The following is a 16,669-nucleotide window of genomic DNA, read 5'->3' as shown; positions in this document are numbered from 1 at the left end:
TTCATTGTACTCAGATGTTACAAACACAAACAGCATTGCTCAATATGTCACGCAAAGTACCATCACACAACGATTTCAGTATGGATATAGTTGTTTTAACTTTGTCTTTTCTGAAATCGTAAAACGATTGAGCCCCTGCTGTGATTTTTTGGTTATCAGCAAATGATTTGGAATATTTTTTGGGTAACTTATCAGAAGCTGTCATTGTTGGATTGGTGAGTTCACACCAATCCAGCGATGTCTTTGTTTTAAACAAGGGAAAATTGGGTAGTGCACTGTTTTAATCACTGAAATAAAAAGTTTACAATACCCCACTAATATAAAAAGGTGTCTACCAAGTCCCTCGCCGTCATCTTTCCGCACTGACACTGTGATTCCCGCCCGTAAAGCTGAGCACACCGTTGCCTTAAACGCTGTGCTGTGCTTTAGGGCTGGCACAGTACGGGAAGCTGACGGCGATGGACGTTTCACACACCGTAGTGTAAAGGTACCTTCACACATAACGATATTGTTAACGATATCGTTGCTATTTGTGACGTAGCAACGATATAGTTAATTAAATCGTTATGTGTGACAGCGACCAACGATCAGGCCCCTGCTGGGAGATCGTTGGTCGCTGAATAAAGTCCAGAACTTTATTTCGTCGCTGGACTCCCTGGAGACATCGCTGGATCGGCGTGTGTGACACCGATCCAGCGATGTCTTCACTGGTAACCAGGGTAAACATCGGGTAACTAAGCGCAGGGCCGCGCTTAGTAACCCGATGTTTACCCTGGTTACCATGCTAAAAGTAAAAAAAACAAACACTACATACTTACCTAACGCTGTCTGTCCTCCAGCGCTGTGCTCTGCACTCCTCCTGTACTGTCTGTGAGCCGGAAAGCAGAGCGGTGACGTCACCGCTCTGCTTTCCAGCTCACAGACAGTACAGGAGGAGAGCAGAGAAGCAGAGCGCAGCGCTGGAGGACAGACGGCTGTAGGTAAGTATGTAGTGTTTGTTTTTTTTTACTTTTAGCATGGTAACCAGGGTAAACATCGGGTTACTAAGCGCGGCCCTGCGCTTAGTTACCCGATGTTTACCCTGGTTACCGGCATCGTTGGTCGCTGGAGAGCGGTCTGTGTGACAGCTCTCCAGCGACCAAACAGCGACGCTGTTAAATGTACCTTAAGAATATTGTTCAGGTGAGATGGAAGCAATGTTGACAGTGTCACCACTATTTGACTCTGGACGTATTATAGCATCCTGAGTACAATAGTGTTCACTCTGTAGAGTTTAGCAAACATGATCGTCTCCCTCCTTGTCAAGCCTTGTTCCATATGCAAATAGTCTGCAGGATAAAAAATGGTTGACAAGGTGGGAGCAGATTATGTTATGCCTCAATACTATGAAACACACAAATTTTGTGGCACACACATTAGTACTTTCAATAAATTCAATAAATTTCAATAAATTTGGATTTTTTAAATTTTATTAATATGTATAAACGTATGAAATTTTTTTTTTTAAAAACTGAAAGGCTCAAGAAGTGTATTTGAAAACACAACACATTATACATCCAGGGAACATTAAAACAATAACCATAGAATCACCATACATAGGATGGTTAAATGATGAACACAACAGTGTTTACATGACATCATAATAAAACATACAGAATTAGACCATTTCATCTTGCCATGAAACACGGCCAACATCGGAAACAAAGTATGCAGCAAATTGGTCCCTCATATGAGCAATCTCCACAGTTGTCCGCAGAGGATGATCTTGATAATCAGGCAATGGATTTTGTATGTGTTCATCGAGTTCCACGTTGACTCTCTCTTTATCAATAATAAAATTGTGGAGAACCACACACGCCTTCACCACCTCATCCACTGTCTCAATTTTCAAATTTATAGCGGATCCTAATATACGCCATTTGGAGACCAGGATGCCAAAGGCGCACTCCACAGTTCTTCTTGCCCTTGACAGTCTATAATTAAATATAGTTTTGGTACGGTCCAACCCACGACTGGAGTACGGTTTCAGTAGGTTGCCACTCATTTGAAAAGCCTCATCACCAACAACAACAAATGGCAGGTCCGGGCCGTCAGTGTTGGGAAGAGGTCGTGGATGGGGGAAATTAAAATTGTTATTGTACAATCTTTGGCCCATATCAGACTCCTTAAATGTCCGTGAATCATTTGCACGACCGAAGGCTCCAATGTCCACAGCGAGAAACCTGCAGTCCGCACCAGCAATTGCCATCAGCACAGTGGAAAAGTATTTTTTATAATTATAAAAAAGAGATCCACTTCTTGACGGCTTGGTAATCCTAATGTGCTTCCCATCCACAGCTCCGATACAGTTAGGGAAAGAACAAACTTTGTGGAATTTTTGGGCGTTGGCATGCCATATTTCTTGTGTAGGGATGGGCAAAAATTCCTCCCGGAGGTTGTCCCACAATGCGCGGCATGTGTCTGCAATAATACCCGACAGTGTTGAGACTCCAATCCGAAACTGGAAATGCAGTGATCTCAATGTCTCTCCAGTAGCCAGGAAACTGACAAGAAGAAAAATAAATAAATATAATTAATTTAATTGTTATGAATGAATTTTCCATTTTTAATTACAATCACCCACCCCGCAAAACAAAAACATGTTAATTTTAAAAATGGCTAGAACATATAAATCCTTCACATTCCATTACGTACCGTAGAGTCACCAGCAGACGCTCCTCAGGGGAAATTGATTTACGGAGCTGCGTGTCCTGCCTGGAAATGGTTCCTTCCACCAGACGCAGCAGATATCGAAAGCTGTCTTTTGTCATCCTGGTGTATTCTAAGTATTTGTCCTGGTTCTCATTTAATTCACCAAAAAGACAATGGTACGCTCCACGACTCTCTCGGACTTCCACTATAGGGTGAAGCCAAAAACGCCGCCGACTCCTTCTCCGTAGTTTGTCTCTTCTCCTCTGTTCATGACAGGCAAAAGCATAAGCTATAGCAAGGGCTAATTCCAGCTCAAAAGTGAGGTAGATACTCTCCATGGAACGATCCATCTTGATGCTGTATGGTTGGAAATAAGGTATGCGGGGGTATATATACCACTATGACATTAATACCCACCCCCATCTACCCATTGGTGACATTATCGATTGTCTAGACACTAGACCCACCCTCTTCTATTCATTGGTGGTGTTATCTAGTGTCTAGACACTAAATTGTGGCTCAAGATCCAATCAGTGTTTGCCAACGCATGCGTCGTAAAACGCTGCGTTTTTTGGTAAAACGCACCAAAAACGCACCGAAAACGCTGCGTTTTACGACGCATCCGTCAGACGCTTGCGTCATAAAAGTTGCGTTTTTGCGTGCGTTTCCGATGCGTCGTGCGTTGCGTCGGCGACGCAGCGTCGCATGACGCTAATGTGAACGTACCCTAAGTATGAGTTGGGGCCCGCCGGCCCGACGAGCGCCCCTCCGACGCAGCTCCCCAACATCGCGGAGTCTCGTGCCCGAAAGGGAGGGGGTGGGGGGTGGCGTTCGGCACAGACCGCACGGAGGCTCCTCGAGTGGGAGGCGCCGGTCGCTCCCGACGCGGCTGACGCCCACTCCGACCCCCCACAGGGCAGGCCGAGCTCAAGTCAAAAGCCGCCCAAGATGCACAGCAGCAGCCTGAGTCATTTGCATATAGGAGCCTCGGCTCCGCCCCAGCCTCGCGTCACGTTGCTGCGCTGGCCTGAGAACATGCTGTAGACAGCTCGAGCTCCAGCTGCCGGCACCCTCTCATGACTCACTCATCTCCGCTCAAGAGGATGCACGCTGGAGGAGGCTCAAGGGCAGGAGGAGCAAACCGCAGATAGCTGCGCACCAGCGGCCCACTCACAGCTCCAGCTCCAGCCCCAAGGCTGTGAGATGGGGATGCTGCAGGTGCCCTCCCGCGAGCATGCCCGCCTGCACCTGCAGACAAGCAGAGCAAGCCATGTCGTCACCAAGTCAACGAGATGCAAGCGACTTGCTCAATCCCCACCAGCCGGGGGTGGGGGGGTCAAAAAGGGCCAAAGTGTCGAGCAAAGGCAACAACCTCAAACCAACCAAGAAACAATAAACAAAGCATAGCAGCGACACAGGGAAGGTGGCATCCTTCCCCCACAAGGGGGAGCCAAAGGCCACGTCTGCCCGCTGCTTGGAGCTTTTCTCCAAAGCATCGCTTCGGCTCAGCAGAGCATCTTTTGTGTTCTGTCTTTGACCATAGGAAATCAGGGGAAAGCGCGAACGCAGTCCCCCACTACCACAAATTATGCAGTCGAGTTTCCCGCATTTGGGGAAATCGCAGGGGTCAGCACACCCGGAGTGCAATGGATGAGCCTCACCCTGGGAGAACCACCTTAGTGATCATGGTATCTCCCCTGCCAGGTAAGTATGAGTTGGGGCCCGCCGGCCCGACGAGCGCCCCTCCGACGCAGCTCCCCAACATCGCGGAGTCTCGTGCCCGAAAGGGAGGGGGTGGGGGGTGGCGTTCGGCACAGACCGCACGGAGGCTCCTCGAGTGGGAGGCGCCGGTCGCTCCCGACGCGGCTGACGCCCACTCCGACCCCCCACAGGGCAGGCCGAGCTCAAGTCAAAAGCCGCCCAAGATGCACAGCAGCAGCCTGAGTCATTTGCATATAGGAGCCTCGGCTCCGCCCCAGCCTCGCGTCACGTTGCTGCGCTGGCCTGAGAACATGCTGTAGACAGCTCGAGCTCCAGCTGCCGGCACCCTCTCATGACTCACTCATCTCCGCTCAAGAGGATGCACGCTGGAGGAGGCTCAAGGGCAGGAGGAGCAAACCGCAGATAGCTGCGCACCAGCGGCCCACTCACAGCTCCAGCTCCAGCCCCAAGGCTGTGAGATGGGGATGCTGCAGGTGCCCTCCCGCGAGCATGCCCGCCTGCACCTGCAGACAAGCAGAGCAAGCCATGTCGTCACCAAGTCAACGAGATGCAAGCGACTTGCTCAATCCCCACCAGCCGGGGGTGGGGGGGTCAAAAAGGGCCAAAGTGTCGAGCAAAGGCAACAACCTCAAACCAACCAAGAAACAATAAACAAAGCATAGCAGCGACACAGGGAAGGTGGCATCCTTCCCCCACAAGGGGGAGCCAAAGGCCACGTCTGCCCGCTGCTTGGAGCTTTTCTCCAAAGCATCGCTTCGGCTCAGCAGAGCATCTTTTGTGTTCTGTCTTTGACCATAGGAAATCAGGGGAAAGCGCGAACGCAGTCCCCCACTACCACAAATTATGCAGTCGAGTTTCCCGCATTTGGGGAAATCGCAGGGGTCAGCACACCCGGAGTGCAATGGATGAGCCTCACCCTGGGAGAACCACCTTAGTGATCATGGTATCTCCCCTGCCAGGTAAGTATGAGTTGGGGCCCGCCGGCCCGACGAGCGCCCCTCCGACGCAGCTCCCCAACATCGCGGAGTCTCGTGCCCGAAAGGGAGGGGGTGGGGGGTGGCGTTCGGCACAGACCGCACGGAGGCTCCTCGAGTGGGAGGCGCCGGTCGCTCCCGACGCGGCTGACGCCCACTCCGACCCCCCACAGGGCAGGCCGAGCTCAAGTCAAAAGCCGCCCAAGATGCACAGCAGCAGCCTGAGTCATTTGCATATAGGAGCCTCGGCTCCGCCCCAGCCTCGCGTCACGTTGCTGCGCTGGCCTGAGAACATGCTGTAGACAGCTCGAGCTCCAGCTGCCGGCACCCTCTCATGACTCACTCATCTCCGCTCAAGAGGATGCACGCTGGAGGAGGCTCAAGGGCAGGAGGAGCAAACCGCAGATAGCTGCGCACCAGCGGCCCACTCACAGCTCCAGCTCCAGCCCCAAGGCTGTGAGATGGGGATGCTGCAGGTGCCCTCCCGCGAGCATGCCCGCCTGCACCTGCAGACAAGCAGAGCAAGCCATGTCGTCACCAAGTCAACGAGATGCAAGCGACTTGCTCAATCCCCACCAGCCGGGGGTGGGGGGGTCAAAAAGGGCCAAAGTGTCGAGCAAAGGCAACAACCTCAAACCAACCAAGAAACAATAAACAAAGCATAGCAGCGACACAGGGAAGGTGGCATCCTTCCCCCACAAGGGGGAGCCAAAGGCCACGTCTGCCCGCTGCTTGGAGCTTTTCTCCAAAGCATCGCTTCGGCTCAGCAGAGCATCTTTTGTGTTCTGTCTTTGACCATAGGAAATCAGGGGAAAGCGCGAACGCAGTCCCCCACTACCACAAATTATGCAGTCGAGTTTCCCGCATTTGGGGAAATCGCAGGGGTCAGCACACCCGGAGTGCAATGGATGAGCCTCACCCTGGGAGAACCACCTTAGTGATCATGGTATCTCCCCTGCCAGGTAAGTATGAGTTGGGGCCCGCCGGCCCGACGAGCGCCCCTCCGACGCAGCTCCCCAACATCGCGGAGTCTCGTGCCCGAAAGGGAGGGGGTGGGGGGTGGCGTTCGGCACAGACCGCACGGAGGCTCCTCGAGTGGGAGGCGCCGGTCGCTCCCGACGCGGCTGACGCCCACTCCGACCCCCCACAGGGCAGGCCGAGCTCAAGTCAAAAGCCGCCCAAGATGCACAGCAGCAGCCTGAGTCATTTGCATATAGGAGCCTCGGCTCCGCCCCAGCCTCGCGTCACGTTGCTGCGCTGGCCTGAGAACATGCTGTAGACAGCTCGAGCTCCAGCTGCCGGCACCCTCTCATGACTCACTCATCTCCGCTCAAGAGGATGCACGCTGGAGGAGGCTCAAGGGCAGGAGGAGCAAACCGCAGATAGCTGCGCACCAGCGGCCCACTCACATAGCTGCGCACCAGCGGCCCACTCACAGCTCCAGCTCCAGCCCCAAGGCTGTGAGATGGGGATGCTGCAGGTGCCCTCCCGCGAGCATGCCCGCCTGCACCTGCAGACAAGCAGAGCAAGCCATGTCGTCACCAAGTCAACGAGATGCAAGCGACTTGCTCAATCCCCACCAGCCGGGGGTGGGGGGGTCAAAAAGGGCCAAAGTGTCGAGCAAAGGCAACAACCTCAAACCAACCAAGAAACAATAAACAAAGCATAGCAGCGACACAGGGAAGGTGGCATCCTTCCCCCACAAGGGGGAGCCAAAGGCCACGTCTGCCCGCTGCTTGGAGCTTTTCTCCAAAGCATCGCTTCGGCTCAGCAGAGCATCTTTTGTGTTCTGTCTTTGACCATAGGAAATCAGGGGAAAGCGCGAACGCAGTCCCCCACTACCACAAATTATGCAGTCGAGTTTCCCGCATTTGGGGAAATCGCAGGGGTCAGCACACCCGGAGTGCAATGGATGAGCCTCACCCTGGGAGAACCACCTTAGTGATCATGGTATCTCCCCTGCCAGGTAAGTATGAGTTGGGGCCCGCCGGCCCGACGAGCGCCCCTCCGACGCAGCTCCCCAACATCGCGGAGTCTCGTGCCCGAAAGGGAGGGGGTGGGGGGTGGCGTTCGGCACAGACCGCACGGAGGCTCCTCGAGTGGGAGGCGCCGGTCGCTCCCGACGCGGCTGACGCCCACTCCGACCCCCCACAGGGCAGGCCGAGCTCAAGTCAAAAGCCGCCCAAGATGCACAGCAGCAGCCTGAGTCATTTGCATATAGGAGCCTCGGCTCCGCCCCAGCCTCGCGTCACGTTGCTGCGCTGGCCTGAGAACATGCTGTAGACAGCTCGAGCTCCAGCTGCCGGCACCCTCTCATGACTCACTCATCTCCGCTCAAGAGGATGCACGCTGGAGGAGGCTCAAGGGCAGGAGGAGCAAACCGCAGATAGCTGCGCACCAGCGGCCCACTCACAGCTCCAGCTCCAGCCCCAAGGCTGTGAGATGGGGATGCTGCAGGTGCCCTCCCGCGAGCATGCCCGCCTGCACCTGCAGACAAGCAGAGCAAGCCATGTCGTCACCAAGTCAACGAGATGCAAGCGACTTGCTCAATCCCCACCAGCCGGGGGTGGGGGGGTCAAAAAGGGCCAAAGTGTCGAGCAAAGGCAACAACCTCAAACCAACCAAGAAACAATAAACAAAGCATAGCAGCGACACAGGGAAGGTGGCATCCTTCCCCCACAAGGGGGAGCCAAAGGCCACGTCTGCCCGCTGCTTGGAGCTTTTCTCCAAAGCATCGCTTCGGCTCAGCAGAGCATCTTTTGTGTTCTGTCTTTGACCATAGGAAATCAGGGGAAAGCGCGAACGCAGTCCCCCACTACCACAAATTATGCAGTCGAGTTTCCCGCATTTGGGGAAATCGCAGGGGTCAGCACACCCGGAGTGCAATGGATGAGCCTCACCCTGGGAGAACCACCTTAGTGATCATGGTATCTCCCCTGCCAGGTAAGTATGAGTTGGGGCCCGCCGGCCCGACGAGCGCCCCTCCGACGCAGCTCCCCAACATCGCGGAGTCTCGTGCCCGAAAGGGAGGGGGTGGGGGGTGGCGTTCGGCACAGACCGCACGGAGGCTCCTCGAGTGGGAGGCGCCGGTCGCTCCCGACGCGGCTGACGCCCACTCCGACCCCCCACAGGGCAGGCCGAGCTCAAGTCAAAAGCCGCCCAAGATGCACAGCAGCAGCCTGAGTCATTTGCATATAGGAGCCTCGGCTCCGCCCCAGCCTCGCGTCACGTTGCTGCGCTGGCCTGAGAACATGCTGTAGACAGCTCGAGCTCCAGCTGCCGGCACCCTCTCATGACTCACTCATCTCCGCTCAAGAGGATGCACGCTGGAGGAGGCTCAAGGGCAGGAGGAGCAAACCGCAGATAGCTGCGCACCAGCGGCCCACTCACAGCTCCAGCTCCAGCCCCAAGGCTGTGAGATGGGGATGCTGCAGGTGCCCTCCCGCGAGCATGCCCGCCTGCACCTGCAGACAAGCAGAGCAAGCCATGTCGTCACCAAGTCAACGAGATGCAAGCGACTTGCTCAATCCCCACCAGCCGGGGGTGGGGGGGTCAAAAAGGGCCAAAGTGTCGAGCAAAGGCAACAACCTCAAACCAACCAAGAAACAATAAACAAAGCATAGCAGCGACACAGGGAAGGTGGCATCCTTCCCCCACAAGGGGGAGCCAAAGGCCACGTCTGCCCGCTGCTTGGAGCTTTTCTCCAAAGCATCGCTTCGGCTCAGCAGAGCATCTTTTGTGTTCTGTCTTTGACCATAGGAAATCAGGGGAAAGCGCGAACGCAGTCCCCCACTACCACAAATTATGCAGTCGAGTTTCCCGCATTTGGGGAAATCGCAGGGGTCAGCACACCCGGAGTGCAATGGATGAGCCTCACCCTGGGAGAACCACCTTAGTGATCATGGTATCTCCCCTGCCAGGTAAGTATGAGTTGGGGCCCGCCGGCCCGACGAGCGCCCCTCCGACGCAGCTCCCCAACATCGCGGAGTCTCGTGCCCGAAAGGGAGGGGGTGGGGGGTGGCGTTCGGCACAGACCGCACGGAGGCTCCTCGAGTGGGAGGCGCCGGTCGCTCCCGACGCGGCTGACGCCCACTCCGACCCCCCACAGGGCAGGCCGAGCTCAAGTCAAAAGCCGCCCAAGATGCACAGCAGCAGCCTGAGTCATTTGCATATAGGAGCCTCGGCTCCGCCCCAGCCTCGCGTCACGTTGCTGCGCTGGCCTGAGAACATGCTGTAGACAGCTCGAGCTCCAGCTGCCGGCACCCTCTCATGACTCACTCATCTCCGCTCAAGAGGATGCACGCTGGAGGAGGCTCAAGGGCAGGAGGAGCAAACCGCAGATAGCTGCGCACCAGCGGCCCACTCACAGCTCCAGCTCCAGCCCCAAGGCTGTGAGATGGGGATGCTGCAGGTGCCCTCCCGCGAGCATGCCCGCCTGCACCTGCAGACAAGCAGAGCAAGCCATGTCGTCACCAAGTCAACGAGATGCAAGCGACTTGCTCAATCCCCACCAGCCGGGGGTGGGGGGGTCAAAAAGGGCCAAAGTGTCGAGCAAAGGCAACAACCTCAAACCAACCAAGAAACAATAAACAAAGCATAGCAGCGACACAGGGAAGGTGGCATCCTTCCCCCACAAGGGGGAGCCAAAGGCCACGTCTGCCCGCTGCTTGGAGCTTTTCTCCAAAGCATCGCTTCGGCTCAGCAGAGCATCTTTTGTGTTCTGTCTTTGACCATAGGAAATCAGGGGAAAGCGCGAACGCAGTCCCCCACTACCACAAATTATGCAGTCGAGTTTCCCGCATTTGGGGAAATCGCAGGGGTCAGCACACCCGGAGTGCAATGGATGAGCCTCACCCTGGGAGAACCACCTTAGTGATCATGGTATCTCCCCTGCCAGGTAAGTATGAGTTGGGGCCCGCCGGCCCGACGAGCGCCCCTCCGACGCAGCTCCCCAACATCGCGGAGTCTCGTGCCCGAAAGGGAGGGGGTGGGGGGTGGCGTTCGGCACAGACCGCACGGAGGCTCCTCGAGTGGGAGGCGCCGGTCGCTCCCGACGCGGCTGACGCCCACTCCGACCCCCCACAGGGCAGGCCGAGCTCAAGTCAAAAGCCGCCCAAGATGCACAGCAGCAGCCTGAGTCATTTGCATATAGGAGCCTCGGCTCCGCCCCAGCCTCGCGTCACGTTGCTGCGCTGGCCTGAGAACATGCTGTAGACAGCTCGAGCTCCAGCTGCCGGCACCCTCTCATGACTCACTCATCTCCGCTCAAGAGGATGCACGCTGGAGGAGGCTCAAGGGCAGGAGGAGCAAACCGCAGATAGCTGCGCACCAGCGGCCCACTCACAGCTCCAGCTCCAGCCCCAAGGCTGTGAGATGGGGATGCTGCAGGTGCCCTCCCGCGAGCATGCCCGCCTGCACCTGCAGACAAGCAGAGCAAGCCATGTCGTCACCAAGTCAACGAGATGCAAGCGACTTGCTCAATCCCCACCAGCCGGGGGTGGGGGGGTCAAAAAGGGCCAAAGTGTCGAGCAAAGGCAACAACCTCAAACCAACCAAGAAACAATAAACAAAGCATAGCAGCGACACAGGGAAGGTGGCATCCTTCCCCCACAAGGGGGAGCCAAAGGCCACGTCTGCCCGCTGCTTGGAGCTTTTCTCCAAAGCATCGCTTCGGCTCAGCAGAGCATCTTTTGTGTTCTGTCTTTGACCATAGGAAATCAGGGGAAAGCGCGAACGCAGTCCCCCACTACCACAAATTATGCAGTCGAGTTTCCCGCATTTGGGGAAATCGCAGGGGTCAGCACACCCGGAGTGCAATGGATGAGCCTCACCCTGGGAGAACCACCTTAGTGATCATGGTATCTCCCCTGCCAGGTAAGTATGAGTTGGGGCCCGCCGGCCCGACGAGCGCCCCTCCGACGCAGCTCCCCAACATCGCGGAGTCTCGTGCCCGAAAGGGAGGGGGTGGGGGGTGGCGTTCGGCACAGACCGCACGGAGGCTCCTCGAGTGGGAGGCGCCGGTCGCTCCCGACGCGGCTGACGCCCACTCCGACCCCCCACAGGGCAGGCCGAGCTCAAGTCAAAAGCCGCCCAAGATGCACAGCAGCAGCCTGAGTCATTTGCATATAGGAGCCTCGGCTCCGCCCCAGCCTCGCGTCACGTTGCTGCGCTGGCCTGAGAACATGCTGTAGACAGCTCGAGCTCCAGCTGCCGGCACCCTCTCATGACTCACTCATCTCCGCTCAAGAGGATGCACGCTGGAGGAGGCTCAAGGGCAGGAGGAGCAAACCGCAGATAGCTGCGCACCAGCGGCCCACTCACAGCTCCAGCTCCAGCCCCAAGGCTGTGAGATGGGGATGCTGCAGGTGCCCTCCCGCGAGCATGCCCGCCTGCACCTGCAGACAAGCAGAGCAAGCCATGTCGTCACCAAGTCAACGAGATGCAAGCGACTTGCTCAATCCCCACCAGCCGGGGGTGGGGGGGTCAAAAAGGGCCAAAGTGTCGAGCAAAGGCAACAACCTCAAACCAACCAAGAAACAATAAACAAAGCATAGCAGCGACACAGGGAAGGTGGCATCCTTCCCCCACAAGGGGGAGCCAAAGGCCACGTCTGCCCGCTGCTTGGAGCTTTTCTCCAAAGCATCGCTTCGGCTCAGCAGAGCATCTTTTGTGTTCTGTCTTTGACCATAGGAAATCAGGGGAAAGCGCGAACGCAGTCCCCCACTACCACAAATTATGCAGTCGAGTTTCCCGCATTTGGGGAAATCGCAGGGGTCAGCACACCCGGAGTGCAATGGATGAGCCTCACCCTGGGAGAACCACCTTAGTGATCATGGTATCTCCCCTGCCAGGTAAGTATGAGTTGGGGCCCGCCGGCCCGACGAGCGCCCCTCCGACGCAGCTCCCCAACATCGCGGAGTCTCGTGCCCGAAAGGGAGGGGGTGGGGGGTGGCGTTCGGCACAGACCGCACGGAGGCTCCTCGAGTGGGAGGCGCCGGTCGCTCCCGACGCGGCTGACGCCCACTCCGACCCCCCACAGGGCAGGCCGAGCTCAAGTCAAAAGCCGCCCAAGATGCACAGCAGCAGCCTGAGTCATTTGCATATAGGAGCCTCGGCTCCGCCCCAGCCTCGCGTCACGTTGCTGCGCTGGCCTGAGAACATGCTGTAGACAGCTCGAGCTCCAGCTGCCGGCACCCTCTCATGACTCACTCATCTCCGCTCAAGAGGATGCACGCTGGAGGAGGCTCAAGGGCAGGAGGAGCAAACCGCAGATAGCTGCGCACCAGCGGCCCACTCACAGCTCCAGCTCCAGCCCCAAGGCTGTGAGATGGGGATGCTGCAGGTGCCCTCCCGCGAGCATGCCCGCCTGCACCTGCAGACAAGCAGAGCAAGCCATGTCGTCACCAAGTCAACGAGATGCAAGCGACTTGCTCAATCCCCACCAGCCGGGGGTGGGGGGGTCAAAAAGGGCCAAAGTGTCGAGCAAAGGCAACAACCTCAAACCAACCAAGAAACAATAAACAAAGCATAGCAGCGACACAGGGAAGGTGGCATCCTTCCCCCACAAGGGGGAGCCAAAGGCCACGTCTGCCCGCTGCTTGGAGCTTTTCTCCAAAGCATCGCTTCGGCTCAGCAGAGCATCTTTTGTGTTCTGTCTTTGACCATAGGAAATCAGGGGAAAGCGCGAACGCAGTCCCCCACTACCACAAATTATGCAGTCGAGTTTCCCGCATTTGGGGAAATCGCAGGGGTCAGCACACCCGGAGTGCAATGGATGAGCCTCACCCTGGGAGAACCACCTTAGTGATCATGGTATCTCCCCTGCCAGGTAAGTATGAGTTGGGGCCCGCCGGCCCGACGAGCGCCCCTCCGACGCAGCTCCCCAACATCGCGGAGTCTCGTGCCCGAAAGGGAGGGGGTGGGGGGTGGCGTTCGGCACAGACCGCACGGAGGCTCCTCGAGTGGGAGGCGCCGGTCGCTCCCGACGCGGCTGACGCCCACTCCGACCCCCCACAGGGCAGGCCGAGCTCAAGTCAAAAGCCGCCCAAGATGCACAGCAGCAGCCTGAGTCATTTGCATATAGGAGCCTCGGCTCCGCCCCAGCCTCGCGTCACGTTGCTGCGCTGGCCTGAGAACATGCTGTAGACAGCTCGAGCTCCAGCTGCCGGCACCCTCTCATGACTCACTCATCTCCGCTCAAGAGGATGCACGCTGGAGGAGGCTCAAGGGCAGGAGGAGCAAACCGCAGATAGCTGCGCACCAGCGGCCCACTCACAGCTCCAGCTCCAGCCCCAAGGCTGTGAGATGGGGATGCTGCAGGTGCCCTCCCGCGAGCATGCCCGCCTGCACCTGCAGACAAGCAGAGCAAGCCATGTCGTCACCAAGTCAACGAGATGCAAGCGACTTGCTCAATCCCCACCAGCCGGGGGTGGGGGGGTCAAAAAGGGCCAAAGTGTCGAGCAAAGGCAACAACCTCAAACCAACCAAGAAACAATAAACAAAGCATAGCAGCGACACAGGGAAGGTGGCATCCTTCCCCCACAAGGGGGAGCCAAAGGCCACGTCTGCCCGCTGCTTGGAGCTTTTCTCCAAAGCATCGCTTCGGCTCAGCAGAGCATCTTTTGTGTTCTGTCTTTGACCATAGGAAATCAGGGGAAAGCGCGAACGCAGTCCCCCACTACCACAAATTATGCAGTCGAGTTTCCCGCATTTGGGGAAATCGCAGGGGTCAGCACACCCGGAGTGCAATGGATGAGCCTCACCCTGGGAGAACCACCTTAGTGATCATGGTATCTCCCCTGCCAGGTAAGTATGAGTTGGGGCCCGCCGGCCCGACGAGCGCCCCTCCGACGCAGCTCCCCAACATCGCGGAGTCTCGTGCCCGAAAGGGAGGGGGTGGGGGGTGGCGTTCGGCACAGACCGCACGGAGGCTCCTCGAGTGGGAGGCGCCGGTCGCTCCCGACGCGGCTGACGCCCACTCCGACCCCCCACAGGGCAGGCCGAGCTCAAGTCAAAAGCCGCCCAAGATGCACAGCAGCAGCCTGAGTCATTTGCATATAGGAGCCTCGGCTCCGCCCCAGCCTCGCGTCACGTTGCTGCGCTGGCCTGAGAACATGCTGTAGACAGCTCGAGCTCCAGCTGCCGGCACCCTCTCATGACTCACTCATCTCCGCTCAAGAGGATGCACGCTGGAGGAGGCTCAAGGGCAGGAGGAGCAAACCGCAGATAGCTGCGCACCAGCGGCCCACTCACAGCTCCAGCTCCAGCCCCAAGGCTGTGAGATGGGGATGCTGCAGGTGCCCTCCCGCGAGCATGCCCGCCTGCACCTGCAGACAAGCAGAGCAAGCCATGTCGTCACCAAGTCAACGAGATGCAAGCGACTTGCTCAATCCCCACCAGCCGGGGGTGGGGGGGTCAAAAAGGGCCAAAGTGTCGAGCAAAGGCAACAACCTCAAACCAACCAAGAAACAATAAACAAAGCATAGCAGCGACACAGGGAAGGTGGCATCCTTCCCCCACAAGGGGGAGCCAAAGGCCACGTCTGCCCGCTGCTTGGAGCTTTTCTCCAAAGCATCGCTTCGGCTCAGCAGAGCATCTTTTGTGTTCTGTCTTTGACCATAGGAAATCAGGGGAAAGCGCGAACGCAGTCCCCCACTACCACAAATTATGCAGTCGAGTTTCCCGCATTTGGGGAAATCGCAGGGGTCAGCACACCCGGAGTGCAATGGATGAGCCTCACCCTGGGAGAACCACCTTAGTGATCATGGTATCTCCCCTGCCAGGTAAGTATGAGTTGGGGCCCGCCGGCCCGACGAGCGCCCCTCCGACGCAGCTCCCCAACATCGCGGAGTCTCGTGCCCGAAAGGGAGGGGGTGGGGGGTGGCGTTCGGCACAGACCGCACGGAGGCTCCTCGAGTGGGAGGCGCCGGTCGCTCCCGACGCGGCTGACGCCCACTCCGACCCCCCACAGGGCAGGCCGAGCTCAAGTCAAAAGCCGCCCAAGATGCACAGCAGCAGCCTGAGTCATTTGCATATAGGAGCCTCGGCTCCGCCCCAGCCTCGCGTCACGTTGCTGCGCTGGCCTGAGAACATGCTGTAGACAGCTCGAGCTCCAGCTGCCGGCACCCTCTCATGACTCACTCATCTCCGCTCAAGAGGATGCACGCTGGAGGAGGCTCAAGGGCAGGAGGAGCAAACCGCAGATAGCTGCGCACCAGCGGCCCACTCACAGCTCCAGCTCCAGCCCCAAGGCTGTGAGATGGGGATGCTGCAGGTGCCCTCCCGCGAGCATGCCCGCCTGCACCTGCAGACAAGCAGAGCAAGCCATGTCGTCACCAAGTCAACGAGATGCAAGCGACTTGCTCAATCCCCACCAGCCGGGGGTGGGGGGGTCAAAAAGGGCCAAAGTGTCGAGCAAAGGCAACAACCTCAAACCAACCAAGAAACAATAAACAAAGCATAGCAGCGACACAGGGAAGGTGGCATCCTTCCCCCACAAGGGGGAGCCAAAGGCCACGTCTGCCCGCTGCTTGGAGCTTTTCTCCAAAGCATCGCTTCGGCTCAGCAGAGCATCTTTTGTGTTCTGTCTTTGACCATAGGAAATCAGGGGAAAGCGCGAACGCAGTCCCCCACTACCACAAATTATGCAGTCGAGTTTCCCGCATTTGGGGAAATCGCAGGGGTCAGCACACCCGGAGTGCAATGGATGAGCCTCACCCTGGGAGAACCACCTTAGTGATCATGGTATCTCCCCTGCCAGGTAAGTATGAGTTGGGGCCCGCCGGCCCGACGAGCGCCCCTCCGACGCAGCTCCCCAACATCGCGGAGTCTCGTGCCCGAAAGGGAGGGGGTGGGGGGTGGCGTTCGGCACAGACCGCACGGAGGCTCCTCGAGTGGGAGGCGCCGGTCGCTCCCGACGCGGCTGACGCCCACTCCGACCCCCCACAGGGCAGGCCGAGCTCAAGTCAAAAGCCGCCCAAGATGCACAGCAGCAGCCTGAGTCATTTGCATATAGGAGCCTCGGCTCCGCCCCAGCCTCGCGTCACGTTGCTGCGCTGGCCTGAGAACATGCTGTAGACAGCTCGAGCTCCAGCTGCCGGCACCCTCTCATGACTCACTCATCTCCGCTCAAGAGGATGCACGCTGGAGGAGGCTCAAGGGCAGGAGGAGCAAACCGCAGATAGCTGCGCACCAGCGGCCCACTCACAGCTCCAGCTCCAGCCCCAAGGCTGTGAGATGGGGATGCTGCAGGTGCCCTCCCGCGAGCATGCCCGCCTGCACCT

At 57.8% G+C, this 16,669-nt stretch overlaps 1 protein-coding gene and 13 non-coding genes across 14 annotated transcripts; all 14 read right to left on the bottom strand.

Moving 5' to 3' along the window:
* Window positions 1–1,457: 1,457 nt before the first annotated feature.
* On the bottom strand, window positions 1,458–3,412 carry LOC138653077 (uncharacterized). Its single transcript, XM_069743189.1, has 2 exons — window positions 2,695–3,412; window positions 1,458–2,543 (listed from the first exon to the last, which is right to left on the bottom strand). Exons 1-2 carry the CDS (start codon window positions 3,039–3,041, stop codon window positions 1,658–1,660), a joined length of 1,233 nt encoding a protein of 410 aa, XP_069599290.1. The 5' UTR covers window positions 3,042–3,412; the 3' UTR covers window positions 1,458–1,657.
* An 827-nt stretch (window positions 3,413–4,239) lies between these two features.
* LOC138653088 (U1 spliceosomal RNA) lies at window positions 4,240–4,403 on the bottom strand. The gene has a single exon (XR_011315725.1). It is a non-coding gene; the product is annotated as a U1 spliceosomal RNA (small nuclear RNA).
* Window positions 4,404–5,216: 813 nt separating this feature from the next.
* On the bottom strand, window positions 5,217–5,380 carry LOC138653087 (U1 spliceosomal RNA). The gene has a single exon (XR_011315724.1). It is a non-coding gene; the product is annotated as a U1 spliceosomal RNA (small nuclear RNA).
* Window positions 5,381–6,193: 813 nt separating this feature from the next.
* On the bottom strand, window positions 6,194–6,357 carry LOC138653086 (U1 spliceosomal RNA). The gene has a single exon (XR_011315723.1). It is a non-coding gene; the product is annotated as a U1 spliceosomal RNA (small nuclear RNA).
* An 840-nt stretch (window positions 6,358–7,197) lies between these two features.
* Window positions 7,198–7,361, bottom strand: LOC138653084 (U1 spliceosomal RNA). The gene has a single exon (XR_011315722.1). It is a non-coding gene; the product is annotated as a U1 spliceosomal RNA (small nuclear RNA).
* An 813-nt stretch (window positions 7,362–8,174) lies between these two features.
* Window positions 8,175–8,338, bottom strand: LOC138653083 (U1 spliceosomal RNA). Its single transcript, XR_011315721.1, has one exon. It is a non-coding gene; the product is annotated as a U1 spliceosomal RNA (small nuclear RNA).
* Window positions 8,339–9,151: 813 nt separating this feature from the next.
* Window positions 9,152–9,315, bottom strand: LOC138653082 (U1 spliceosomal RNA). The gene has a single exon (XR_011315720.1). It is a non-coding gene; the product is annotated as a U1 spliceosomal RNA (small nuclear RNA).
* An 813-nt stretch (window positions 9,316–10,128) lies between these two features.
* LOC138653081 (U1 spliceosomal RNA) lies at window positions 10,129–10,292 on the bottom strand. The gene has a single exon (XR_011315719.1). It is a non-coding gene; the product is annotated as a U1 spliceosomal RNA (small nuclear RNA).
* An 813-nt stretch (window positions 10,293–11,105) lies between these two features.
* On the bottom strand, window positions 11,106–11,269 carry LOC138653080 (U1 spliceosomal RNA). The gene has a single exon (XR_011315718.1). It is a non-coding gene; the product is annotated as a U1 spliceosomal RNA (small nuclear RNA).
* An 813-nt stretch (window positions 11,270–12,082) lies between these two features.
* LOC138653110 (U1 spliceosomal RNA) lies at window positions 12,083–12,246 on the bottom strand. The gene has a single exon (XR_011315746.1). It is a non-coding gene; the product is annotated as a U1 spliceosomal RNA (small nuclear RNA).
* Window positions 12,247–13,059: 813 nt separating this feature from the next.
* On the bottom strand, window positions 13,060–13,223 carry LOC138653109 (U1 spliceosomal RNA). Its single transcript, XR_011315745.1, has one exon. It is a non-coding gene; the product is annotated as a U1 spliceosomal RNA (small nuclear RNA).
* Window positions 13,224–14,036: 813 nt separating this feature from the next.
* Window positions 14,037–14,200, bottom strand: LOC138653103 (U1 spliceosomal RNA). Its single transcript, XR_011315739.1, has one exon. It is a non-coding gene; the product is annotated as a U1 spliceosomal RNA (small nuclear RNA).
* An 813-nt stretch (window positions 14,201–15,013) lies between these two features.
* LOC138653091 (U1 spliceosomal RNA) lies at window positions 15,014–15,177 on the bottom strand. Its single transcript, XR_011315728.1, has one exon. It is a non-coding gene; the product is annotated as a U1 spliceosomal RNA (small nuclear RNA).
* Window positions 15,178–15,990: 813 nt separating this feature from the next.
* LOC138653079 (U1 spliceosomal RNA) lies at window positions 15,991–16,154 on the bottom strand. The gene has a single exon (XR_011315717.1). It is a non-coding gene; the product is annotated as a U1 spliceosomal RNA (small nuclear RNA).
* Between the last annotated feature and the right edge of the window lie 515 nt (window positions 16,155–16,669).

This window comes from Ranitomeya imitator, unplaced genomic scaffold (genome assembly GCF_032444005.1).
Source record: "Ranitomeya imitator isolate aRanImi1 unplaced genomic scaffold, aRanImi1.pri SCAFFOLD_837, whole genome shotgun sequence".
NCBI lineage: Eukaryota > Metazoa > Chordata > Amphibia > Anura > Dendrobatidae > Ranitomeya > Ranitomeya imitator.
The sequence above is the reverse complement of the archived record's forward strand: the minus strand, read 5'-3'. Positions and strand labels throughout refer to the sequence as shown.